This window comes from Eleutherodactylus coqui, chromosome 10, assembly GCF_035609145.1.
Source record: "Eleutherodactylus coqui strain aEleCoq1 chromosome 10, aEleCoq1.hap1, whole genome shotgun sequence".
Classification (NCBI taxonomy): Eukaryota; Metazoa; Chordata; class Amphibia; order Anura; family Eleutherodactylidae; genus Eleutherodactylus; species Eleutherodactylus coqui.
This window is the reverse complement of record NC_089846.1, coordinates 25,463,408-25,490,699: the sequence shown is the minus strand read 5'-3', so window position 1 is coordinate 25,490,699 and position 27,292 is coordinate 25,463,408. Positions and strand designations below refer to the sequence as shown.

General features: G+C 46.7%; 2 protein-coding genes across 2 annotated transcripts in view; one reads left to right on the top strand and one right to left on the bottom strand.

Annotated features, from left to right (window-relative positions):
* The window catches only part of CACNA1F (calcium voltage-gated channel subunit alpha1 F), a 154,977-nt gene extending 153,630 nt beyond the window's left edge, over positions 1-1,347 (bottom strand). Inside the window, exons 1-2 of the mRNA XM_066580638.1 lie at positions 1,178-1,347; positions 814-898 (exon numbers count right to left, since the gene is read on the bottom strand). The gene's annotated coding sequence lies outside the window, so the exon portion shown is untranslated. The remainder of the gene's footprint in view (positions 1-813; positions 899-1,177) is intronic.
* Positions 1,348-7,108: 5,761 nt separating this feature from the next.
* The window catches only part of CCDC22 (coiled-coil domain containing 22), a 29,908-nt gene continuing 9,724 nt past the window's right edge, over positions 7,109-27,292 (top strand). The window contains exons 1-6 of the mRNA XM_066580637.1: positions 7,109-7,383; positions 17,888-18,065; positions 18,952-19,084; positions 20,831-20,937; positions 23,560-23,638; positions 23,720-23,889. Of these exons, the coding sequence (XP_066436734.1) occupies positions 7,334-7,383; positions 17,888-18,065; positions 18,952-19,084; positions 20,831-20,937; positions 23,560-23,638; positions 23,720-23,889 (717 nt within the window). The 5' untranslated portion in view covers positions 7,109-7,333. The remainder of the gene's footprint in view (positions 7,384-17,887; positions 18,066-18,951; positions 19,085-20,830; positions 20,938-23,559; positions 23,639-23,719; positions 23,890-27,292) is intronic.

Here is a 27,292-nt window from a genome sequence, read left to right as displayed (position 1 = left end):
ATAGGGAATGTGTAGAGGATGCAAAGCCTTATTATATTTATATACAGATTTATGTGAAGAGACAAGCACTGAGATACCAGGAGCCTATGGAATTATCTGTAGGGTGAGACTGCGGGGAGTGGACCTGTCACCTCTCCTGACATGCCTAGTCTAGACAATACATGGATTCCCCATGAAACAATTCTGGAACATCATTTTTAAGAGTTCTTCATAGTGTCGTTCCTCTGTAACTCCTACTAGAAATGAATGGAAAAATTGACGAGTGGGTGTTAGAAGTTGGGTGGGGAGGTGTGGGGGGGGGGGGGTCCCTACTGTCCAATCACTGCTGACAGTGTCAGACTCTAAAAGGACACACCTCTACTGGCAACTGGAATGGTAACACCCAGTTGTCAATTTAGTCCAGGAGGAATAATAGAGGGTCAGCACAACTCAGAATTCTAAGAAAAGATGCTTTAGAATTGTAGCTTCATAGGGAATGCAGGTATTTACTAACACAGTCAGGTCAGAAGAGGCGACAGAGCTTCTTTAAATTAGAAAAAAGTCAACAGATACTTCATAAATAATTATTATTTAGGCGCTTTATTATACACTCTCCTACCAAAAGTCATTGGACACCTGAGTGAGAATCAAAAGTAGTATTTACACCATATAGTAATACTTAGTTGGGTGTTTTTGGCCCTAATGACATTGGATACTCCGTGACATATTTTTTACTAACATCTGATACATTTCCGCTGGTATTTCCCTCCATTCATCCTGCAAACGCCTGGAGAGTTCTCCCAAAGAAGATGGACACTGTTCATATTTCCTCACCCGATGTTCCAGTTCGTCCCAAAGATGTCCAGTAGGTTCAGGTGGGAACTTTGTACAGCCGACCCCATGGTGGAACATCCATATCCTAAAACCAATGTAAAACAGCACTGGATTTGTGACAAGGCTCGTTGTCTTGTTGGAAGTATGGCCGACCATTCTCAGAGTATTGCCACGTTGTCAGCGGCACATTATTGTCTAGAAAATCAGGGTCCACCTCCATGTTCATGGTTCTTGCCACTACAACCAACGGACTGAGACCATACTAACACATCCCCAAACCATAACGGTACCACCGCCGAACGTAACTGTTGGCACAACACACTTGGACAAAAGGTGTTCCCCGGCCTCCTCCACACCCAGGTACCTCCATCTGATGTGAAGATGTAGTAGTGCGATTCATCACTCCATAGAACATTCTTCCATTGTTCAACCGTCCGATGGCTACGCTCCTTGCGCCACTGTATACGGGCCGAAGCATTGTGTTACGTGATGGATGGCTTGTGTGCAGCGATATAACCTGTATATCCAATAGAAGTGCAGTTCCCATTACAAACCATGGCTGACCCCTCCTGCGTCTTATGTAGCATGGTTTACAACAGAGGACCTGCTAATAAGGCACGAGCTCTTCTACTGACAGGGGGGCCAGATACTTTTGGTAGGGTAGTGTACGTTATGTAAGGTCTATAGGTGATAGATGCAGGGTGAATACCACTATGACTTGCTAATGCTCCCGTGTAATGAGACTAGAACCAGAGTCGTTTTCTTCCAGTTGGTAGACCAGCGTTATGAACGAAGCTTTTTTGCGCGTGTGTCGGCGTGCGTTTTCTGCCCACTGGGCATGTACATTTGCACATGGCAAACAAACCCCCCGATTGGAATGGCTAAGTAGTTCCAAATGTGTTCTTTTTCAAGCGCAATTACAGTGTTTCACACATTTCTTTGCGTGTTGTGTGCACGTATGCGCACCCCCGTCGACGTTTATGGGGACATTTGGTGCCCAAATACGCAGAAGGATAGAACATGTTCTTTTTTTTTTTGCACAGCTGAAAATGCGCGTCAAAATACGGAAATGTGAATGAACCCATTGAAAGCAGTGGGTTCTATTCTCTGCGTATTGTGCGTGCAAATATGCCCTGTGAAGCCGGCTTGAGAGTGAAACCAAAAGCTGATTCCACACACAGCGTTTTTTAGACAAGCAACGCTGCAGTTTTAAAGGGGTATTCTGTACTTTTGTTATCAATAGTTGATTGGCGGGGAGCCCACCGCTCAGGACCCCCGGCGATGAGCTGATCTTAGCCGTAAAACTTATTGTGTCTGAGCTGGATATTGGCAGATCTGCGTTGCGGTAGGAGTTGAAAGTGTAATAGAAGGCATAGCATCCTTTGAAATTAATGGGAGCTATGCCTTCTATTGCACTTCTGGCTCGACTGCAGCAACCATGGAGTTGTCACCATTCAGCTGGTGGCTGAGATCAATTGGTCGCCTGCGGTCCCAAGCGCCTCCAGGTGGGCAGCAACATTGCTAGCACTTAGGCAGGGGTCACACAGGGCGAATTTGCCGCGGTTCTGCCGCAGCAGATCCGCCCGCGGCAAAACCGCCCGCGGCCGCTAATCCCGGGATTAGCCAGCCATGTGGATGAGAATCCGCTGCGGTAAATCCGGCTGAAACCGCGGCTGCGGCGGCCGCAGCTGCGGTTTCAAAAGAAGCAGCATGTCCATCCTTCGCTGCGGCCGCGCTCTCCTCTATGGGAGCGCCGGCCGCAGCGCGGCCGGGCCGCTTCAAAGCCGCCGCGGCTTACACCGCGGCGGTTCTCCCGGCGGAGATCTCGCAGTTTTTGCTGCGGCCAAACCGCGAGATTTCCGACGAAAATCCGCCCTGTGTGACCCTAGCCTTACTGTGATGTTCATGTCAGATGCAGCGCTCAGAGATCCTCACCCCTCCCTTGTTGTCTGCATTCCTGCACTGTCAGTCTGATGATGTACATTGCTTCCCAGCCAGAGGTTTGCAGCTGGGGAGGGATCTAAAAGGGGGCTCTATTACTACTGGGGTCACAAAAGGAGGCATTATTACTACCAAGGGCCACTAAGGGGAGCATTATTACTTACAGGGCCACTATTACCATTGGGATCTGTGATAGGGGGCACTGTTAGTGATGCAGCCACTAAGGAGTGCATTATTACTATTGGGCCGGTCTAACATGGGCATATTATCATTGTGTGTCGTGCGCGCAGCAATGTCAACAGCCCCATGACTTGTATTGGGCCACTTACAACTACATTTCTTTTACCTGCATATTACGTGAAAAAAAATGGCAGCATGTTCTATTTTGGTGCGTCCAACACGCGTATACACGCCAAGGTAGTGCATGGGGATTGGCAGCATGCAGCAAGTATGCAAGTCATTGAGTACTTCCTGCGTGCTCTTCCGTAAGAGATATGAACGCGGCTAGCCGGTACACACAGTCATGTGAGCCTGGCCTAAGGGTGTCATTATTACTACTGAGTCCACTAAATGAGGCATTATTACAACTGGGGCGACTAAGTGAGGCACTACTGAGGCCATCAAGTGAGGCATTATTACTACTGAGGCCACTAAGGGGGGCATTAACACTACTGTGGCCACTAAGCAGGGCATTATTACTACTGGGACCATTAAGTGAGGCATTATTACTACTGAGGCCACCAAATGAGGCATTATTAAGACTGGGACCACTAAGTGGGGCATTATTAATACTGGGGCCACTAAAGGAGGCATTATTAATACTGGGGCCACTAAGTGAGGCATTATTACTACCGGGCCACTAAGGGGGGCATTAATACCACTGGGGCCACTAAGGGGGGTATTAATACCACTGGGGCCACTAAGGGGGGGCATTAATACTACTTGGGCCACTAACGGGGGCATTATTACTACTTGGGCCACTAAAGGAGGAATTATTACTACTGAGGCCACTAAGGGAGGCATTATTACTACTGGTGCCACTAAGGGGGGCATTAATACTACTGGGGCCACTAAGAGAGGCATTATTACTATTGGGGCCACTAATAGGGGCATTATTACTACTGGGGCCACAAAGAGGGACATTATTGCTACTGGGGCCACTAAGGGGGGCATTAATACCACTGGGGCCACTAAGGGGGGGCATTATTACTACTAAGGACACTAAGTGAGGTATTATTAATAATAAGGCCATTGAGACATTATTACTACTGGGGCAACTAAGGGGGGCATTATTACTACTGGGGCCACTAAGGGAGGCATTATTACTACTGGTGCCACTAAGGGGGGCATTAATACTACTGGGGCCACTAAGAGAGGCATTATTACTATTGGGGCCACTAATAGGGGCATTATTACTACTGGGGCCACAAAGAGGGACATTATTGCTACTGGGGCCACTAAGGGGGGCATTAATACCACTGGGGCCACTAAGGGGGGGCATTATTACTACTAAGGACACTAAGTGAGGTATTATTAATAATAAGGCCATTGAGACATTATTACTACTGGGGCAACTAAGGGGGGCATTATTACTACTGGGGCCACTAAGGGGGGACATTATTAAAACTGGGGCCACTGAGGCATTATTACTACTGGGGCTACTAAGTGAGTCATTATTACTACTGGGGCCACTAAGGGCTGCATAATTACTACTGGGGCCATTAAGTAAGGCATTCTTACTACTGGGGCCACTAAGGGAGGCATTATTACTACTGAGGCCACTAAGGGCATCATTATTACTACTGCGGCGTTATAACTACTGGGACTACTAAGGGGGCATTATTACTACTGGTGCCACTAAGGGGGGCATTATTGTTACTGGGGCCACTAAGGGGGGCATTAATACTACTGGGACCACTAAGAGAGGCATTATTACTACTGGGACCACTAAAGCAGGCATTATTACTACTGAGGACACTAAGTGAGGTATTATTAATACTAAGGCCATTAAATGAGACATTATTACTACTGGGGCAACTAAGGGGGACATTATTACTACTGGGGCCACTAAGGGGGGGGGGGGGCATTATTACTACTGGGGCCACTGAGGCATAATTACAACTGGGGCTACTAAGTGAGTCATTATTACTACTGGGGTCATTAAGGGCGTCATTATTGCTACTGAGGCCACTAAGGGTGTCATTATTACTACTGGGGCCACTAAGTGAGGCATTATAAATACTGGGACCACTAAGGGGGGCTTTATTACTACTGTGGCCACTAAGGGGGGCATTATTACTACTGAAACCACTAAATGAGGCATTATTACTACTGGGGCCACTAAGGGAGGCATTATTACTACTGAGGCCACTAAGGGCATCATTATTACTACTGAGGCATTATAACTACTGGGACCACTAAGGGGCATTATTACTACTGGGGCCACTAAGGTGGGCCCTATTACTATTGGGGCCACAAAGTGAGGCATTTTTACTACTGAGGCCACTAAGTGAGGCAATATTACTACTGGGGCCACTAAGGGCTGCATAATTACTACTGGAACCACTAAGTAAGGCATTCTTACTACTGGGGCCACTAAGTGAGGCATTATTACTACTGAGGCCACTAAGGGCATCATTATTACTACTGAGGTGTTATAACTACTGGGACCACTAAGGGGGCATTATTACTACTGGGGCAACTAAGGTGGGCCTTATTACTATTGGGGCCACTAACTGAAGCATTATTACTACTGAGGCCACTAAGTGAGGAATTATTACCACTGAGATCACTAAGTGAGGCATTATTACTACTGGGGCCACTAAGGGAGGCATTATAACTACTGAGGTCATTAAGTGTGTCATTATTACTACTGAAGCCACTAAGTGAGGCATTATAACTACTGAGACCTCTAAGGGGGGCATTATGACTACTGTGGTCACTAAGGGCGGCATTATTACTAGTGGGGCCACTAAGTGAGGCATAATTACTACTGAGACCACTAAGGGAGGCAATATTACTACCGAGACCATTAAGTGAGTCATTATTACTATTGGGGCCACTAAGGTGGGCATTATTACTATTGGGGCCACTAAGGGGGGCATTATTACCACTGAGATCACTAAGTGAGGCATTATTACTTTGGGGGCCACTAAGGGAGGCATTATAACTACTGAGGCCATTAAGGGTGTAATTATTACTACTGAAGCCACTAAGTGAGCCATTATAACTACTGAGACCGCTAAGGGAGCATTATGACTACTGTGGTCACTAAGGGCGGCATTATTACTACTGGGGCCACTAAGTGAGGCATAATTACTACTGAGACCACTAAGGGAGGCAATATTACTATTGGGGCCACTAAGGTGGGCATTATTACTACTGGGGCCACTGAGGGGGGCATTATTACTACTGGTGCCACTAAGAGAGGCATTATTACTTCTGAGGCCACTAAGGGGGGAATTATTATTACAGGGTCCACTAAGGCTGCCTGTCCACAGGCGTTGCGGTATCCCGCAGCGGATTTCCGCCACCCGGGAGCAGGAGCCAGCAAACAGAATTCCGCGGTCAGCCTATCTGACAGGGGGGGGGGGTTGCGCTTTTCATAGCAATGCTATGGAAAGAGTGCATTGCGTTCCCCGCGGCCGGATTATCACCGCGGGGAACACAATGTAAAAACTCCCCCGGACAGGCAGACTAAGGGAGGCTTTATTACTACTGGGGCCACTAAGGAGGGCAATATTACTTCTGGGGCCAGTATTACTAATTGGGGCCTCTGAGAGGGGGCACTATTTCTACTAGGGCCACTGAGAAAGAGCACTATCACTATAGGGGCCACTATTACTGTAAGGTCACTGAAATAACTGGTAAAATCATATGTTGTCATAAGCCATGCCCATATACATGCCCCATTTTACCTTGGCCAGTATTTTTTATGACAAAGGTGGCAATCCTAGCAGATACCCATAGCAACCAATCAGCTTCCAGCTCTCATTTAGTTACCCCTAGCAACCAATCAGCTTCCAGCTCTCATTTTTTCCACAGGAGGTTTGAAAATAAAGGAAGAGCTCTGATTGGTTTCTCTTTTTCGCCTCTTTATCCATAACTGTGAGGTAAATTCTGTCAGCCATCGCGCTAATAATGGGTAGTTCAGTCACATGACGACTATGGAGGCTTCTACACCCACCAACACATAACGTTTCTATGAACTATCTCACATACAGCGGTACAACGTTCTGGACTACATATCCCGTCATACCCTGAGACAAGAGACACGTTCTAAGCAACTTCCGGTCTTGAGGGAAACGCTCTTTTCCGAATGGGCAGTGTAGCGAACGATGAGCGCGTTGCATTGTGGGGTGTGTAGTCCGGAGGTGAGCTGTTTCCTGTAGTAAGTGTGAAAGGCAGAATCTATTGAGGGGCTAGGAAGCGGCTGTCAGCTGCAGAGAGGCTCAGACCCTCCATAGACTGACGGTGCCCGCTCACAGACATGGCAGTATAAGGACTCTGCCCACACATAGGTCAATGTATATAGCTGTAGAGGAGGGGGCACGCCGTTATCCTATACAGACACCCTGCCATGGAGGAGGTGGACCGGATCCTCATTCACTCTCTGAGGACTTGTGGCACGTAAGTAGCCGTTAGGGAAGGTCATGTGATCGGTTTTACAGCTACAACCTTCATCATGTCCCAGGTCATGTGACTCATCTATGTAGGGACACCTTTAGTATGTACCACCTGATCACGTGACCCAGTCATGCTGCAGCCCTGTGTGCTCAGCCCCTCCTAATGTCACCGACCTGTCCCTTTCATATCTACTCACCCTTTGCTTTGTATTACACTGTCATTGTCATGTGACCTTCTGTGCCTTCATGGTGGGTTATCATGTGACTTCCTGACATCTTCAGCATGTGGCATCCCCATATACGTAGACATACGTTGCTTCGGCGTGTTTTCATATACACACGCACCGCCATACTGTGGCGTCATGTGACCCAGCAGATACCGTCATGGTGGATTGCAGCGTTCACCGTTATGGCGCACCGCTATGCCAGTCTTGTATGATACCGTCCTGCGGCATTCATATGTGCTAATGCCGATTCCGCCGGCGCACTGTTATGGCCTCCAGTCTCCTCGCTCCTGGTGTCACCCGCCTGTTGGGTACTTACCTCTCTGCTTGTATGTAATGGACCCCCAGCGTGACTGATGAAGGGGTCTAACGCGAAACGCGTATCTACTGCCGTCTTATAAGGGGCCAAATAAAAGAGAAGTTGGATATGTCATCTTATTGCGTCACGCCTTATCCTGGAGATTAGCGCTGACATCGCATATCATCATGTGACTCCTACGTTCTTACATGGGCTCGTTTGCATCGGCATGCAGCATGGTGATATCGTGTGTATCTGGGTAAAGAATTGGCGCAGAGATAGAAAGCAGAGGGTCGTAATAAATGGTTCATACTCTGAATGGGCCATCGTCGCTAGCGGGGGCCACAGGGCTCAGTATTGGGCCCCATTCTGGTCAATATATTTATCAATGACCTGATAGAGAGACTGCACAGCAAAATATCAATATTTGCAGATGACACAAAATTATACAATATAATCAATGCAACGGAGGACAATGTGCGGCTACAAACGGACCTGGATAAGATGGGGGCTTGGGCAGAAAAATGGCAAATGGAGTTCAATATTGATAAATGTAAGACTATGCACATGGGCAGGAGGAACGGATGTCACAAATACTCACTTAATGGGGTACCACTAGGGAAAAGTGATATGGAAAAGGATCTGGGGGTATTAGTGGATAATAGACTAAACTGGAGCAACCAATGCCAGTCAGCTGCTGCAAAAGCTAATAGCGTCCTGGGGTGCATTAAAAGAGGTATAGGGGCGAGGGATGAGAACATTATCCTCCCACTATACAAGGCACTTGTCAGGCCCCACATGTAATACTGTGTACAGTTCTGGTCACCGGTGCTCAGGAAGGATGTGGCAGCGCTTGAGGGGGTTTAAAGAAGGGCAACTAAACTAATACATGGAATGAAGGGACTGAAATACCCAGAGAGGCATCAAAACTGGGATTATTTACCCTAGAAAAAAGACGGCTAAGGGGCGACCAAATAACTATGTATAAATACATTACGGGACAATACAAGGATCTCTCCCACGATCTGTTTATACCCAGGACTGCGACGGTAACAAGAGGGCATCCGCTACGTCTAGAAGAAAGCAGGTTTCATCACCAAACAAAAGAGGGTTCTTTACAGTAAGAGCAGTGAGACTGCGGAACTCTCTGCCTGAAGACGGCAAAATCCATAGAGGAGTTTAAGAGGCGACTAGATATCTTTCTAGGGCACTGATATTACAGGACTTAAAGGGGTTGTCTCGCGGCAGCAAGTAGGGTTATACACTTCTGTATGGCCATATTAATGCACTTTGTAATGTACATCGTGCATTAAATATGAGCCATACAGAAGTTATTCACTTACCTGCTCCGTTGCTGGCGTCCCCGTCTCCATGGATCCGTCTAATTCTGATGTCTTCTTGCTTTTTTAGACGCGCTTGCGCTGTGTGGTCTTCTTCCTGGTGAATGGGGCCGCTCGTGCCGGAGAGCTGGTCCTCGTAGCTCCGCCCCGTCACGTGTGCCGATTCCAGCCAATCAGGAGGCTGGAATCGGCAGTGGACCGCACAGAGCCCACGATGCACCATGGGAGAAGACCCGCGGTGCATCGTGGGTGAAGATCCTGGCGGCCATCTTGGTGAAGGAAGAAGGAAGACGTCGCAGAGCGGGGATTTGGGTAAGTAATAAATTTTTTTTTTTTTAACACATCCTTTGGGGTTGTCCTGCGCCGAACGGGGGGCCTATGGAAAAAAAAAAAACAAAAACCCGTTTCGGCGCGAGACAACCCCTTTAAACATTTGGTGACCAGCGGGGTTGTTGAATCGGGTCTTTGAGTTAGGTAGAACTCAAACGTTGATCCAGGGAATGTTCTGACTGCCATTATGGAATCGGGAAGGAATTTTCCCCCGAATGGGCTAATTGGCTTCTGCCTCGTTGGGGGTTTTTTGCCTTCCTCTAGATCAACAAGGAAGGGGGGGGGGGCAGAAACAGGCTGAACTAGAGGGACATTGTCTCCCTTCAGTTTAACATACTATGTTGCGTTCGCGTTCCGTTTTTGAGGTAGAGGCACACAATGAAAATGGAAGAAGGCTGAGCTCACGCGAACGGGTCGGATTCTGCTTGCGGATACCCGCTGCGGAAGACCTGTAAGTGATCGCGGAAACAAATTGCGAATGGTCGCCTATGCATGTGGTTTTGCACATGGAAGAAAGCTTGCAAACAAGGAATGATATCAGAACATCGGACAGTCGACCGCCCAGGCGATAATATTCTCTCTACCCAAAAGACCGGCTTTAGTATCTGGTGTATTATCAAGTTGCGAACGAATCTGCGTCCATACGCAATGTTAATTGCGTATGCACTGCGGATCACACATAGCCATAGAGATCAATGGAGCCCATATGGGTGGAATCCACGCTAATAGAGCATGCTGGGATTTTTCTTCCGCTCACGAAAATCATAATTCATACCCGCATGTCTGGGTGAACCGGTCAAAGTCTGAGCCCGTGTATCGTCCGCGCGGACTGTGATCGCAGAATCTGTAATTCCAAGTTGGTCGTGTGAGGCCAGCCTTAAACGGATCCAAAAATACATATAAATTTTTTTATTTTTTTTTAATTAAATGGAAAGAAATTTAAAGGGGTTGTCCCGCGCCGAAACAGGTTTTTTTTTTTTTTAAACCCCCCCCCCCCCCGTTCGGCGCGAGACAACCCCGCTGCAGGGGTTAAAAAAACAACCCGCACAGCGCTTACCTGAATCCCGGCGGTCCGGCGTCTTCATACTCACCTGCTGAAGATGGCCGCCGGGATCCTCTGTCTCCATGGACCGCAGGGCTTCTGTGCGGTCCATTGCCGATTCTAGCCTCCTGATTGGCTGGAATCGGCACGTGACGGGGCGGAGCTACACGGAGCCCCATTCAGAAAAGAAGAAGACCCGGACTGCGCAAGCGCGGCTAATTTGGCCATCGGAGGGCGAAAATTAGTCGGCACCATGGAGACGAGGACGCTAGCAACGGAACAGGTAAGTATAAAACTTTTTATAACTTCTGTATGGCTCATAATTAATGCACAATGTACATTACAAAGTGCATTAATATGGCCATACAGAAGTGTATAGACCCACTTGCTGCCTCGGGACAACCCCTTTAAGGGGTTGTACCAGAATATGAAGTTATCCCCCATCCGCAGGAATCACTTGGTAATATTCTGGTACAACCCCTTTAAGGCCTGTGTCATACATACATGCATGCTTGCATGTGCAAAATACGCAGAAAATAGAACCCATTGATTTCAATGGATTTGTTGACATGCCCGTATTTCGTGTGCAGATACATACGCAGCATGCTCTATTGTCCTATGCTTCCACGCAGGGAAATTGACCAAAAGTACCGTAAATGGACTAAGTAGCCATGTCAATGGATGGGTCCGCGCGGGGCTGTGTGTGTTTTGTTTGCGTGTGAAAACTACAGTTGGAAATGCAAAAAGATGTGCAAAATCGCAGCGCAAATGTGCATACGCTCGCGTGACACAGGGCTTAGTTTCCTTTTTTTTTTTTTAATGGAACAAATAGCGCCGTCTGCCGTGTTATTTGTTTAGTTTAAAAAAATAGAAACCAAACGAACGCTTTTTATTTGCTTTCTTTCCGTTTTTAAAATAATGGGGGAAAAAAACGGATCCTTTTCAATTTAGTTTTAATTCCATTTTTGGAGCGGAGTGTGAACACAGCTGTGAACGAGCCCTTGTCTGTGAGGTATCCTTATATGGGGCTCTTATACGCTTTCCCGTAGTGACGTGTGACTTTCTACACCTTTATCTGTATATAATATCCATTTATATTAACCCTCTCCAATCCACTGTCTGACGTCTGAAGACATTATGGTTTAAGGCTGTACAGCTCTGATGATGGTAGACATCCGTCGGGGTTCTCTTATTGTATATTGCCAGCCTCTCTGCTGTCAGAGCCTATCCAACGTGTCACTCATGCAGTACTGGCTTTCGTCAGCAGATAGCGCCGTTGTATAACGGCAGAAAAAGAGTAAGCCCCCTAGGAAAACTAGGATACAAATTGGATTGGAAAGGGTTAAATGCACTTTTATACTGGCAGATTTTCTACCGATTAGCGTTGGTTCCACTCCGTTAACGCACCGCTGTATGTACGTGCGATCAGTCGGGCTCCTCCATGTGTCGTGGTTGTCAGTAGCGCATCGCTGTGTACACAGGAAATACGCCGCATAAAAGACGCGATCACCCGACTTAACAAACATTTGCTGTTTTGTCAGCTGATCTCCTTCACGTCGGACAGTTGTCGGGTGAGGGAACATGCAGACAAATGTTCATGCCTGATTACGGGGCGTGTGAAAGGCTCTTGGGGTGCGAGTAAAGGGGTTTTCCATGGAAATACTATTGATGAGCTATCCTCAGGATAGGTCATCAATAGTTGATCAGCCGGTGTCCGCCGCTCAGGATCGGGTGCCCACTGACCGCGCCGGCATACTCTGGGGTCGCAGCGGGAGGGAGCCCTGTGTAGTGGCCGGCGCTTGCAATAGCAGGCGCAGCTGTCATTGATTTGAATGAGCGCTACGCCAGCCACTACACGGGGGTCGGAGCAGCGGCTGCTGTTAGGACACCAGTGTTTTTGTTGTGCTGTCAGCAGATGCCCGATCCGCTGATCAGTCTGGGTACCGAGCGGCGGTCCCCTCCCGGTTATTGACGACCTATCCTGAGGATGGTATTTTCCCTGTACAACCCCTTTAAGAGTCGTGTAATGGCGCTGCTTGCCTGGATACACTTACAGGGTCAGCCCAGCAGCTGCCGAGCAGCGCTCATATAATAACCGCCTTAGGATCCTGATTTTGACATGATCTATCAGCAATGTCATCCGGAAGAGGTGCACAACTGTCCTCCGGCATCGCCCATAGGCCACAGTAGCCTAAAGTTGCACCCGAGAGATCTTGCATCTGCCAGCGCACGGGCGGTACTCCTGCATCTCCTTCTGTCCTTATGGAATCTAACTTGATTGGGTTATTTCTATTTAAAGGATGTAATTTGGCGAGATGCTAATTCATATTGTCCCTTGTAGGATCCTGACGTTCGCCGTCTTGGAGTCTTCCTTCCTCCCTCCTGTCTACAAAGGGGAACGTCTTGCTGCTCTCCAGGGAAAGAGAAAGTATTTGCAGGAGCTTCTTGCTCCGACTCTCTAAGGCCCAATGTCCACAGGCGGATTGGAATTGCGGAATCTGTGCGGGTCACCTGCAGTTCAAGCCGCCCGTAAGGAAGCATGGGCGTCCGCACTTGAATTTACACATGCAAATTTGTATTTCCGGATTGCGCATGCGGGAAACAAATCGCAGCGTTCTCCATTCCAGTGCGGATTCCATGCGGACAGTTTCCATTGGCTTCAATGGAAGCCGTCTGATTTGCGCCCCATCTGCAATATTGACATTGTGGACGGGCCGCGAACTCCACGGCAAAGCAGGAGTTTGAAAAAAAATTTGTACTGCGCCGGCCGGCACTTCCTCACACGTACAAAGTACAGAAAAAAGAAGACGCGGGCAGGTACGAGGGTCAGATTTAGCTGTAGGCTCCCGCATGCAGAATCTGGCCCACCCATGGACATGAGGCCTAAGGGTGTATTGACACGGGCGAGTTTCATGGGCGACTTCTGTCTGATAGCGGTATGGACAGAACTCGCGCATATTAACACATTAAGGTCAATGAGTTCACATGTGTGATATTTCACTTGCACTGATGCTGCAAAACTGAAAGATCGCTGCATGCCCTATTTTGGGCTGATTCCTCGATCGCCCCCCCCTGTTCAAACTGGAAACGGGACCTCAATTCTTGTGATTAGTGAAATTGCCCTCGCCAATCACATGGAGTACTGCGTACAATTCTGGACACCGGTGCTCAGGAAAGATGTCACAGTGCTTGAGGGGGTTCAAAGAAGAGCGACTAAACTAATACATGGAATGACGGGACTGGAATACCCAGAGAGGCTGTCCAAATTGGGACTATTTACTCTAGAAAAAAGAAGGTTAAGAGGCGACCAAATAACCATGTATAAGTACATGAGGGGACAACACATGGATCTCTCCCACGATCTGTTTACACCCAGGACCACGACGGTAACAAGAGGACATCCGCTACGATTAGAGGAAAGTAGGTTTCATCACCAACACAGAAAGGGGTTCTTTACTGTAAGAGCAGTTAGACTGTGGAACTCTCTACCGGAGGAAGTGGTGATGGCAAAATCCATAGAGGAGTTTAAAAGGGGACTTGATGTCTTTCTGGAGAAGGATATTACAGGATATAAATTTTAGTTTAAGTGTCAATCCTGGTATATAGGCAGGTAGGAACTATTAGGGGTTGATCCAGGGAACAGTCTGATTGCCATTAGGGAGTCGGGAAGGAATTTTTTCCCCAAAAGAGCCAATTGACTTCTGGCCTTGGGGTTTTTTGCCTTCCTCTGGATCAACACAGTAGGATAGACAGGCTGGACTAGATGGACAATGTCTTCATGCGGCCTTACATACTATGTTACTATGTTACTATGTAATCAGACACTGCAGAAGAGATGCTTTTTGGGAAATCCCCTTTAAACAGCACCTGCCACTATTCAGAGCTTTATTAACTAACTAGCTTACCCGTCGCGCGTTGCTGCGAAGACAGACAGACAGACAGACATACATTCATTCGTTTTTATATATCTAGATAACAACCAATCACAGCGCAGCTTTCATGTTACCTCAGTGGTATAATATATAACAACCAATCACAGCGCAGCTTTCATGTTACCTTAGCAGTAAGAGAAATAACAACCAATCACAGCGCAACTTTTATTCTGCCTCCAGCAATATAAAAAATAGCAACCAATCACAGCGCAGCTTTCATGTTACCTCAGTGGTATAATATATAACAACGAATCGCAGCACAGCTTTCATGCAACCTCGGTAGTATAAGAAGTAGCCACCAATCACAGCACAGCTTTCATGTTACCTCAGCAGTACATAATATAGCAACCAATCACAGCACAGCTTTCATGTTACCTCAGTAGTATAAGAAGTAGCCACCAATCACAGCACAGCTTTCATGTTACCTCAGCGGTATAATATGTAGCAACCAATCACAGCACAGCTTTCATGTTACCTCAGCGGTATAATATATAGCAACCAATCACAGCACAGCTTTCATGTTACCTCAGCAGTATAAGAAGTAGCCACCAATCACAGCACAGCTTTCATGTTACCTCAGCGGTATAATATATAGCAACCAATCACAGCACAGCTTTCATGTTACCTCAGCATTCTCAATATCCAGCAATTGTCTTGCGAAAAGTTCGGCGGATGCATCATTTTCTGGTTGAACACTCATCCCGTTGGTCGTTATGCCTTTTGTTTTCGTGCTTGAGATGGAAATCAAACGATCTTTGTCTGGGGGGCATAACTGTCGACGATGCTCGCACGCGCGCCACCTATTGTAGGATAGTTGTACTATGCCTATAATCTTCCCAGGAGTGTACTCAGCAACTTCCCAAAGTCTCATGGCAATTGGATGAATGGTGTAGTAATGCATAAAGGACAGACAGAAAGACAGACATTAATTTATATATATCAGGAAGTGAGAAAATGACATTCCGTACGTAAAATTTGGACGCTAATTCTTTGGCACATAGAATTGAATAATGGAGTTAGGACCCATTAGCGTTTCCTATTTATGACATATTCAATGCCCGTGCCAAATTTCAAGTTTCTATGTGAGAAAATTAGATTCCGTACGTAAAATTTGGACGCTAATTCTTTGGCGCATAGAATTGAATAATCGAGTTGGGACCCATTAGCTTTTCTATTTATGACATAATCAATGCTCCTGCCAAATTTCAAGTTTCTATGACATTGGGAAGTGAGAGAATTAAATTCCGTATGTAAAATTTGGACGCTAATTCTTTGGCGCTTAGAATTGAATAATTGAGTTGGGACCCATTAACTTTTCCTATTTATGACATAATCAATGCTTGTGCCAAATTTCAAGTTTCTATGACATCGGGAAGTGAGAGAATTAGTGGCAGTGATGGAAATCAAACGATCTACTTGGGGGGGCGCAACTGTCGATGACGATCGCACGCGCGCCATTTATCGTAGAATAGTTGTACTATGCCTATAATCTTCCCAGGAGTGTACTCAACAACTTCCCAAAGTTTCATGGCGATCGGATGAATGGTGTAGTAGTGCATAAAGGACAAACACACACACAGACACACAGACAGACACACAGACACACACGCATACATTCAATTTTATATATATAGACTTACGAGTCTGGAGGGCGATCCTTTTGTATGAGCTTAAGGGGTTTCCTATTTCGGAAGGAATCCTTGAGGTGGAGCTTGTAGACTTTGGCCAGTTATGTTTACTGTAGAATGTGAAGGCACAGAACAGGCCAATCAGCTGTCGGCATGCTTATTTATGGGCTGGACATTAGTAGAACCCAGAATTAATACTTATCAGCAGATGGTTTAGGATGTGTTCACACATAGCTGATTTTCGGCGGATTTTGGTGCAGATTTCACCGTTTTAGTTCGAATTCAAGTGAAAGGGTGATATCTGCTGCAGATCCACACCAAATCAGCTACATGTGAACGCACCCTTAAAGGTATTTTTATGGGAATAATATATTGCTGACCTATCCTTGGGATAGACATTATCAGATCGGTGGTGTCCTCCAATCGGGACCCCTGACGATCAGCTCATGTCGAACAACTCATGTACATTGTATAGCAGCTGTGCCTTATATAGCAGCTCAATCCCATTCATCTGAATGGGACTGAGCTGCTCTTAGGCCATGTGACCAACGAATATGACATCACAGGCCGGAGAAGAGGCTGCAGCGCTTGAGTGCCACAGCCTCTTCGATCATCTGATCAGTGGTGGACCCCCACAGATCTGATATTGATGACCTATTCTGAGGACAAGTCATCAATATCTTAGGCCCAGAATCAATATCTTAGTCCTGGAAACCCCTCTTTAAATAGAGGGTGCCTAGTGTCTGATAGATGCAGGTTCTACCTCTGGGACCCCACACCCATGTGGCGTATTGGGGTCCTTAAGCTACTGTATCCAAGCAGAGAATGGTTAGGTGACCGTGCATGTACTTGCCAGGTGGGCCAGGTGTTGGAGGGCCCCCATTCTCCATGTAGGTTAGACCCACATCTACCATATCCTGTGACTTGGGAATACCCCTATTATAGTGTTATTGTTAGGCCCAATGTCCACGGGCGGATCTGATTTGCGGAAATCAAGCTGCCCATAGGAATACACGAGCGTCCACAAAAACATTAAAGCATGCGGATTTGTTTTGCAGACCTTTTGGTCCAGAAAACAAATCGCAGCATGCTTCATTTTGCTGTGGATCCCGCACTAATGGCTTCCATTGAAGTCAATGGAAGCCGTCCGATCCACGGCCCGCCCGTAGCTGATAGGCTGTGGATACTGTGGGAAAGCAGGAGTTAAAGGGGGAAAAAGTACTGCGCGGCATGCCGGCCGGCGCTCCCGCACACATCCGCAGTGATGAAGAAAGAAGATCCGACCGGGGCACAAGAGACCCCCACTGATTCCGGGCAGGTAATTATGTGTCCTCGGCCACGGGTAGGGTGAGATTCCACTGCGGGCTCCCACTTGACACCCGTGGACATGAGGCCTTTCTGTTTGTTGCAGTCGGATGAGCTACGGTTGTGCGTATCCCCACCACGCCGTGATACAATTGTGACCGGATCTTTCACGGTCCCATTGTCGATGTGGGTGCAGAACAGTAGTATGGCAGCAGGAATGTATCTAGACTGGTGCAAGAAAAGAGTGGAGTAGTTCTTCATGGCAACCAATTAGATTCAAGATTTAATTTTCAAGTGGCTCTTTGGAATATGAAAGCAGCGACCTCCTCCTTCGTCGTTGCCTTGTTGTTACGTATCTGCTGTCTGTATCGGTGATGTGGATCTCTAATTTCGCTTTTCTTCCCTATAGAGAAGTTCCAGAAGAAGTGCAGAGTTTGCGTCAGTTCAACACCGAACTCATAGTGGAGGCCGTGGTGAGATGTCTCCGCGTGATAAACCCCTCTGCGGGCTCAAATCTCAGTCACATCCTGCCCCCGGGGATGTCGGCTCGCTTCCGTATAGGCACCAGCCTGGCGCAGGCCTGTCAGGTGAGCAGGGTGGGTGGAGGCGGTGAGTAGGGTGCGGAGTGGCTTGGTACTTGGCTTAGCGTAACGGCGGGTAGAGTTGCCATCACAGCTGATATTAGTGCACATGTAGGGTAAACTCGCCATCATCTCGTACGGCGTATCTAGCAGATTCTGCTTCCCATTTACATGGATGGGGACAGTGCGTGGCCGCTGACACGCCATTCACTGTCTGTGAGACTGCCGGAGGTGGCGAGTACAGTGAATGGAGCAACACTGCCAGCACTGAGCATCCAAAGCAGGATAGGAGATCCCTATTCTCATGATCACTGGGGGTCCCGGGTGTTGGACCCTCAGAGATCAGCACTTCTCCTCTATCTTGTGCACAACATAGTCAAATTGCAGGAACTGGCCTGTGTATGTTCTGCCCCCTAGTGCCAATGATATGAAATGAAAGCACAGACTAGTAATGGCTTCTTAAATATTACAGGCTACATACATACATATACAATTACTGAGGCCGGTGACACACAAGCATATTCCGGCTGCATCTATTCATCCATAATACAGACAAGTGTGTCGGCCTAAGCACAGGCCTGCAGGATAGCTGCGGTCACGCAGGGACATTTGTCCGTGTTACGCATAAATGTGGCTGGAATACACTCGTGGGTCACCGGCCTCACTGCTTATTTAATGGCTGATATTTTAAAGCTACAATGCCCAATAATGCTAAATGATGCAGTGCTACATAAGACAGATACTATATCTACATACCCCTGCAGCTGGGCCTTGGTTCACCATGATCCTGTATTTGGTAATACGTGGGACAGACCATGTTGTTGGCATGTGCGGGCCGTGTTTTTTGTATTCAGTATGGATTGTAATGACCTTTCTTTATTCTTTATATCAGGATCTGGGATATACTGGGGAAGTTGGTTACCAGACATTCCTGTATAGCAGCGAGCCGGATATCCGAGCACTTTTGATTTTCCTGGCTGAGAAACTTCCAAGACACTCCCATGAAGATGCCCATCAACCAGCAGGTATCGGAGAACAGAGGATACGGAACTGACTACATATTGTGATGCATTGTGTTGTTTGGATCTTAAGGGTCTTTTACATGGCCCAATGGTAGGGAAAGAACACGCGGAGGAATGTTCTTTTGTACGATCATTAGGCCATGTGAAGCTGCACCCAATCAACAAGCAAATACTCATTCATCAGCTGATCACACCTTTTGCGCAGCGGAAATAAAATCATCATTCTTGGCAGTACATCTTCCCCATGTAACTGGGAAATGTGTGCTAAAAATCATGAAATGTATTGTTGGTAAAGTCCCCTGGTGCAAGCACCGACTCCTAGTATGACGTCACATTGTGACGTTTTCTTGGCAGACTGTTTTTGCGGGGTGGTTTGCCATTGCCTTCCCCAGTCATCTTTTATAAGATTTTTATTACTTACTGTAAAATCTTTTTCCCGTCATGTTCATTGGGGGACACAGTTTTGACTGTGGGACATTCTAGAGCAGTACTCATGGGGGTGGGAAAATATAAGAAGCCGCTTGTGTAAGGAAGTGTAATCGGCTCTTTAACTGTGACTAGCGTTAATGGGTGCCTAGACATCCAACATTCTCAGAGACTGAGCATAAAGGGACCTGAACAACAGTCCCATCTACCCACCGTGAGAGAGCTACGGACAAAGAGCTTCCGACAAGGCACCCACTCTCCGAGAAATATGTGCCGTAACCGCTTGGTAGAAAGACGAGTAGACAGGGCGAGCTGGACATGACACCGGCACCATCGGAAAAGAGGCTGAAACGTAAAAGAACTGGGGGCCCTTTGGCAGGTGACCTAGCTGAATGTCAGGGATCACTGGAATCGAGACTGTAAACACCCGGCTAGGGAGGTTGTCATAATGACAGCACCGTCGTTGAAGGGTTAGTAGGAAGCATTCAGCATTCAAGCCTAATGCATGGTAGCTGCCGCTACCAGAGGGAATGGGAGTTGGAGACACATGGCTCAAAAATGCCATTGGTATCAGCCCTCTGCAACTGTGACATGGCCACAGCCTCCATCGTCTGCATGAAGCCCATGGTCCTTAAACAAGTATAGGCCTTGGAAATAGTGTCTGTGGGTTGTCAACCAGGATCGCTCCGTACCAAGATGTCACTGCCACCAAATGACTCCAACCAGGCACCATAAAACGTGGAATAACTGCCAAATTACCCCCGGACGTGAGTTTCGTTGGTCCCTTTGTGGAACCCTCCGGAGTCAGGAGGGTGAGCGCTAACAATATAAATCCGTATCAGTGTATACTGTCTTATGGTCTGCTGCAGGCATTCCTGCAGGAGGAAATAGCGCAGGAGGATCGAGAACCGCAGACGTGAGCTAGCGGCTAGGCAAGGCTTAACCCGGTCCAGAGCAGACCTGAGAAGCGATGAGTCGAGAGACTGCCTGTGCAGAGTCTTCTTTCCATATCGAGGGTACCACAGGTCTCAGCAAGCCCGGAGTAACCGGAGGGGGGGGTGGGCGGGGGGGCGCTCAGGACTCCCAAACTTTGATCAGGGGATTTAAATGTCGCCTTCAGAACGGACAGTGGCATTTAAATGGTTAACAGCGTCTGGTGTCAACAGTAAGAAACCGCCGGCACCCACATTGCATGCTCCCAATTCCCCTCCATACAAATCCCGAAAGCACAGGATGTAACTGTACATCCAGTGTTGTTTAAGATAAATCGTGTTCTATTGTATGGAGGATAAATCACAGTCACGTCTGTTTTCATCCCCGCAGGTAAATCTGTGGTGCTACAAAGGGAGATCGCGACCAAGATAAAGCAGCAGCTCTCTCTTCCCTGGCTGCCACCATCTTGCCGAACTGCAGCTGCAAAACGTTCTCAAGTGGGTTTGCCCTGAGAAACCACAGGACGTGTAACTTTATAAAAATGTTTCTTAAATTCTGTTTAACTTTTACTCTACTAGTATAAAACTCTGAAAAGTTCATGGAAGTTTCTGAAAATTCTCTAAAGCAGCGTAATTAACAGCTTCTCTAAAGCGGGCCTTAGAATTGTGAGTTTAGATGACTTCTAAAAGTTGGTCTGAAAAAGTTGTATCTATCTCTAAGGGCCCTTTTACACAGAACAATTGTAGTTCAGATTCTCCTGTGAGCCTTTTTACTGTGAATGGTGACTGGCGGTCGGAGCGCACGACAATCCTCCTGCGTAAAAAGACCCTAAAGCCTGGTTAAGACAAAACTATTATCGCTCAATAATCTTTTGAGCGATAACCGTTGTGTGCCTTTTAGGTGATAGTTCAAACATTGAGCGATCACTTTGCGCTCCGAGCGGGGGATGCAGAAGACAAGTGGGGCCGCTTGTCTTCTGCATCCAGCTGTTCTCTGCTCGGAGCGCTCAGTCTGTTATACAGCCGAGCGCTCTGGGCAGGGTATGAAGAACACAGCTGGACAGCTGTGTTCTTCATACCCTGCCTGTGTTCAGGAAGTGGGATACAGCGAAAACAATAGTATCAGCTGTATCCCGCTGTGAATTCCTGATAACTGATCGCTGATTTTTCAGCGAAAGATCAGCTATTTCTTAACGTCAACTGCACAATGTCAATGCAGTTAGACACAACGATTATCATTGTGTCTAAATCAGCCTTAAAGGGGTGGTCTCGCGAAAGCAAGTGGGTCTATACACTTCTGTATGGCCATATTAATGCACTTTGTAATATACATCGTGCATTAAATATGAGCCATACAGAAGTTATTCACTTACCTGCTCCGTTGCTAGCGTCCCCGTCGCCATGGTTCCGTCTAATTTCGGTGTCTTCTTGCCTTTTTAGACGCGCTTGCGCAGATCCGTCTTCTCCCTTCTTCTCCCTTCGGCTCCGCTCGGCAGTATCGGCATTTTGGCTCCGCCCCCTTGTACGCATCATCGCGTAGCTCCGCCCCATGACGTGTGCCGGTTCCAGCCTCCTGATTGGCTGGAATCGGCACATGACGGGGGCGGAGCTACGCGATGACGCGAAAAAGGGGCGGAGCCAAAACGCCGATGCTTCCAAGACCAGCCGAAGGGAGAAGATGCATCTGCGCAAGCGCGTCTAAAAAAGCAAGAAGACACCGAAGTTAGACGGAACCATGGCAACGGGGACGCTAGCAACGGAGCAGGTAAGTGAATAACTTCTGTATGGCTCATATTTAATGCACGATGTATATTACAAAGTGCATTAATATGGCCATACAGAAGTGTATAGACCCACTTGCTTTCGCGAGACCACCCCTTTAACTTTCATTAATCGGCTCCACGGAGGAGGAAATGTAGTAATAAATGGCACCCATTCAAATGGCTGGGTAATCTTGCAGTACGTGATCACATCAAGTTGGTTGGAGCATGGACAACTGTTTCTAATGGCTCCTCTATTTTGTTCTCGTGTCGTAATGGGAAATACGGAAAGGCATAGTGAACGCCTGAGAACATATTATGGAGTTGACAAATTAAATGGACGTTTCTTAACCCCTTCAGGTATGTTCACGCAGCAGAATCGTGCTGTGGATTTGATGTGGAATCCTCGCTGATTCCACATCCCATTAGTTCCAATAGGAATTGCCGCCATAATCTATACAGCATGGATTTTTCCTGCAAATGAATTCTAAATTAGCGTGTGGGGGGGGGGGGGGGGGGGGAGACACATGACATGTCCCTTCTTGACGCAGATTCTGTACTGTATTTGCATAAGATCCATATTGGGAATTCTGCACGTGTATATGTGATGTTTTTCGTCACACATTACGATCCCCGTATCTTTACTTTTCTGTGGATGGAGCTGTATGACAGCTTGCTTTTGGAGGGGCAAGCTGTAGTTTTAATTGGTATGAATGTGAAGTACATATGGCTTTTGATTACTTTTTATTTAAACAGATTCTGTCACGTGGTTCATGCTGCCTAAATCACGTGTAGCACAAACCTTGGACGAGGGCGCCTCTTGTTCCCATGAGTGTTTTATTCTGAAACATTGTAGTGTTTCAGAATAAATACACTGTGAAGTTTGACTCAGAACTGAGCTTTGAGTCACAGGAGTGGGCTGTGTCGGCCTCTTCCCGCTCGCTGCATATACAGGGGCAACTCTTTCCCCATACACAAGCAGAGAGAGGGACTGTCAGTCTATGGGACTTGAATTTGGGATTCTCCAATCGCTTATACAATATACTACAATACTTCAGTAGTGCGTTATATTGTATGTTTTTCGGTAGCCTATTAAGCCTTTTCACAGGAAGGGCTTAATAGGTTCGGCTCCTGAGACTGCTTCCTACTTCTCCTTGCAAGCCATGATGGACATATAAATCATTGATTGTTAAAGAAGTTTCCCATGAATATACACTGTTGACCTTGTCTCTAGGTATGCTAAAGGGCAAGGTCTATGATACTGAAGCGTAGTACTTAAGAATATCAATTAAGAGTGCACTAGTATATATTTAATGTGAGGTTAGTTATTTACTTTTGTGCTTTTCTTCTTATCTTTAAGAGTTTATGCCGATTGCATCGTTTTCATGCGCAGCCTCTGTCTCTAGCTGGAGATTCTTCATCCAAATCCATACCCCCTGGTAAGAGGGAGGCGCAGGTAATGCATCTCACAATGGTTGTTAGAAGGCTCTTGATGGGCAGAATTCTTCTTGTGTTTACAGAACGGAGGGAGTACTGGGTGAAATACCTGCCTGTAGTTAGCACACAGCTGCCTCACGCCTACTCTTTAGCAGCCTCGCTACTTGAGAGGAACACATCTGACCTCAGTGCCGTGCAGGAGTGGGAGGCTGAGTGGAAAAGCCAAGGTCTTGCCTCTCGTTTGTCTCCTGAGGTGAGTTTGTAACGGGCCATCTCCAACAGTCAGAGGATTTTTCATAGAATTAAATAGGGGAAAGGGACCTATTATTTGTATGGCACCAACTTATTCTGCAGAGCTTTCAGATAATTTATTTATTAGCAAGCTGGGTATTCATTTTACCGACCTCTGAAAGATGGAAGGCTGAGTCAGCCTTGAGCCAGCTACCTGAACCAAGCTGAGATTGAACCTGCAACCTTCAGGTTGTGAGCAAGAGCTTAGGACTTAACAGCTGCCTTAACACTCTGCGCCACATGGGAAAGAAAATGGGGGTAAGAAATATAGAAAATAAGCTTTTATAGATATATTGAAAGGCAAACGGGCCACCATACATAACACTAATAATAATGCATACAACCAGTGCTAGTGATGAAGGACTTAAAACTCCCCCCATAATGACCATAAATACAGAGACCCTAATAAATGGAGTTGCCGCCCTGAAAAGGGTGACCCCGTGCAGCAGCTTCCTGAAGGAGGACCCTATTGAGCCCTTAACTTTAATAAAACTATAGGAGATTTGATTGATTAAAGGGCCACTCTGGTGAAATGTTTTTCCTTTTGTTATGTAACTAGCCCCCCAGAATATGGAAGTCGGTTAGTCTCACTTTGGTTACTTATTTCTTTCTATCTGAAACTTTCTGGAGTCCTTCTCTTCATTTTGGTCATGTGATCTCATTCCGACCAACCTGACAATTACCTGGCTTTATGTTTTCTCAAGAAGTTAGTTTTCCCTTACACCCATGATGGTGCCTATGAGGGCCTGCCTACCTCCAGACAGGAAAGTCCCAAATTACTTTAAAGGTGGGAACACCCTTCACCTCCTCACTTCCTGTTTCATGGGACAGGTTGGAAAATGCTGAGGGCAGCTGCTATCTCTGCTCTTGCAAGGATTTCTCCAGATCTCTAATGGCTAGTAAGCTGGCATATATTTCTGTAAGTTTAGAAATCCATCTAGTTGTGTAGCATTGTCTCCACATCAGAGGTAGAGAATACCAATATTTTTTGTTTTATCAAATCCGTAAGACAGCTTCTTGGCGTTTCTCTAGTATTTTGTTGATGGATTCTCGATATTAGCCATCAGTAGTATAGTACTACAGGGTAGCACCCCATCCCCCCCATTCCCCAGTTATTCATGTAGTTTAACCTCTTATAGGTGCCATCACGGACATAAAGGAAGCATCAAGATTACTTAACAGTAATCAGTTTTCAATGACATCACTGTAATCGCCCTACTCCGTTGTCCTGTTTTAAGTCCACAAAAAAATAGTTTATACCTTAAAAAAAAATTAGAAAAGGTCCTCAGATAGTCCATGGATCTTGCTACGGAGGTGAAGGGTGTCCCTTTAAAGAGATTAGTGAGTTTACGGCTTCCTGCCCAGAGGGAGGCGGGCGCTGTCATAGGCTCATGGAAAACTGATTACCGGTAAGTAATCTTGTTTTTGGTCAGCATAATTCCTGTGTGATGATATTACATGAACTTAAGTACAGAAAATCTTCAGAGGGGGGACAGAAACTCCTATCACGGTTACTGCTGCTTATTAGCACTCTTCTGTTACACAGTTATAATGAAGGAGATCACAGCTCATGGTCTGCTGTTTATTTAGGTGAATATAAAATACAGAAGGTAACTGCATCCACCCGTGTGAATGTTCCCTAAGTGTAACTACTTAATATGCCTATGGAGCTCTTTGCACTATGATGGTGTTTCTGCCTTACTACCTCTTTAGCACCGAGCTTTCTACCTTGGAGGATGGTTAGGGTGCCTGGGTAGGGCTGGCAGGGGTGTACCACCACCTGCGAGCTGCTGAACAGAGCAGTGTGGCGGTGCGTTCCAGAGTTCAAAATCCAAGATGGCACCCGCTCCCAATGGTGGCCATGCCCCCTCTGCCAAACGCTGGCTGTGTCCTCGAGGGAAAGTGAAGACCTGGTCCTTCTGTGTTCGGGCCTTGTCGTGGGCCACATAAAATGACATGGTGGGCCTGATTTGGCCCGTGGGTCTTGAGTTTGACGCATGGACTAGAGATTACTGTATAATAAAAGTATACCAAAGACAACACATGCCGAATATGTGTAATATAAAGTGCTATTTCAACTGCCCTTTATAAAGTGCCAAGTGCAAGATGATAAATGCATTAATAATGAAGCCCGACGCGTTTCCCTAGCATCCACTAGTTCATCTTCCCATATAAATGCACTCCATGAGCAACAATTAATCTGTACAAAACTCCTAATAGCATCTACAAGGTTGAGATACGGCCATCAGAACCATCCAGCTAAGTGGTTTGAATTTATTGTGTTTGCTATGCCTTTTATAGTTTATGGCTTAATTGAGTGAAGCGCAGCGTACGGCCGTTGTATGTGCTATTGATATGCAGATGAACCGTTGCTTCTGGAGTGTAATTGTATGACAGCTGATGAATTATGACCCCCTAACGAACTAGTTGATGCTAGCGAAACGTGTCGGGTCTTCATTCTTTTTTTATTTCTTATTTTGCACTTGACACTTTTTATACGGAACAAATGATAGCACTTTATATGGAATATATATCTGACATGCTTCTGGACAGTTAGTTGGCACTTTATATCACTCATATCTGGCATGTTTGGTCTTTGGTATACTTTACTATAGTAATCTCTAGTAGATTATTTTGATTGAACAGCATTGTTCTTCATGTACCGTGAGTATCTGGATCCTAAGACCAAGGATATGGTTAGTTAACAATGAAAACGTAGGAGATCCAATTGATTAGGAGCTCAATAGGGTCCTATAGCAGTTGCTGTAAGGGTCTGCCCTTTACAGGACAACTACTCTGCTTATGAGGGTATCTGTATTTGGCGTCCTCATAGGCCAAGCTCTCTGACCTTGGTCACTAATTCCTTCATAATTAGCGTTGGTTGTAGGCGGTATTATTGGTCTTTATATATGGTGGCTTATTTACCTTTTAATATATGAAAGGTTACTTTTGTGCGTGTAACGCCGGGCTCCTACGCGATCGGCGTCCATATGGAGCATCCACAGCAAAACAGACATTGAAAAGCATGTACTTTCGCTTTTTCATGCACACTCGCAGATATGAATTGCGTATTCCGCAAGCGGAAGAAAAATCTCAGCATGCTCTATTTTGCCGCGGGTGGCCTCCATTGAAATCAATGGAGGCACCCAACTCGCAGCCCATACGCAGTTGAGATTGCGTATGAGCTGTGGGTACCCGTGTCATCTCTTAGCAACGGCGCTGGACATAAAAACATTGGCGGAGCCAGTGAGCCGCCGCGGTCATCCTCATTAAAGGAAAAACAAGTACATAGCGGGACCGGCCAGGCTCACATCCAGAATCCGCTGCAGGCCTCTTGCATGCAGAATCCGGTCTGCCCGTGTAAG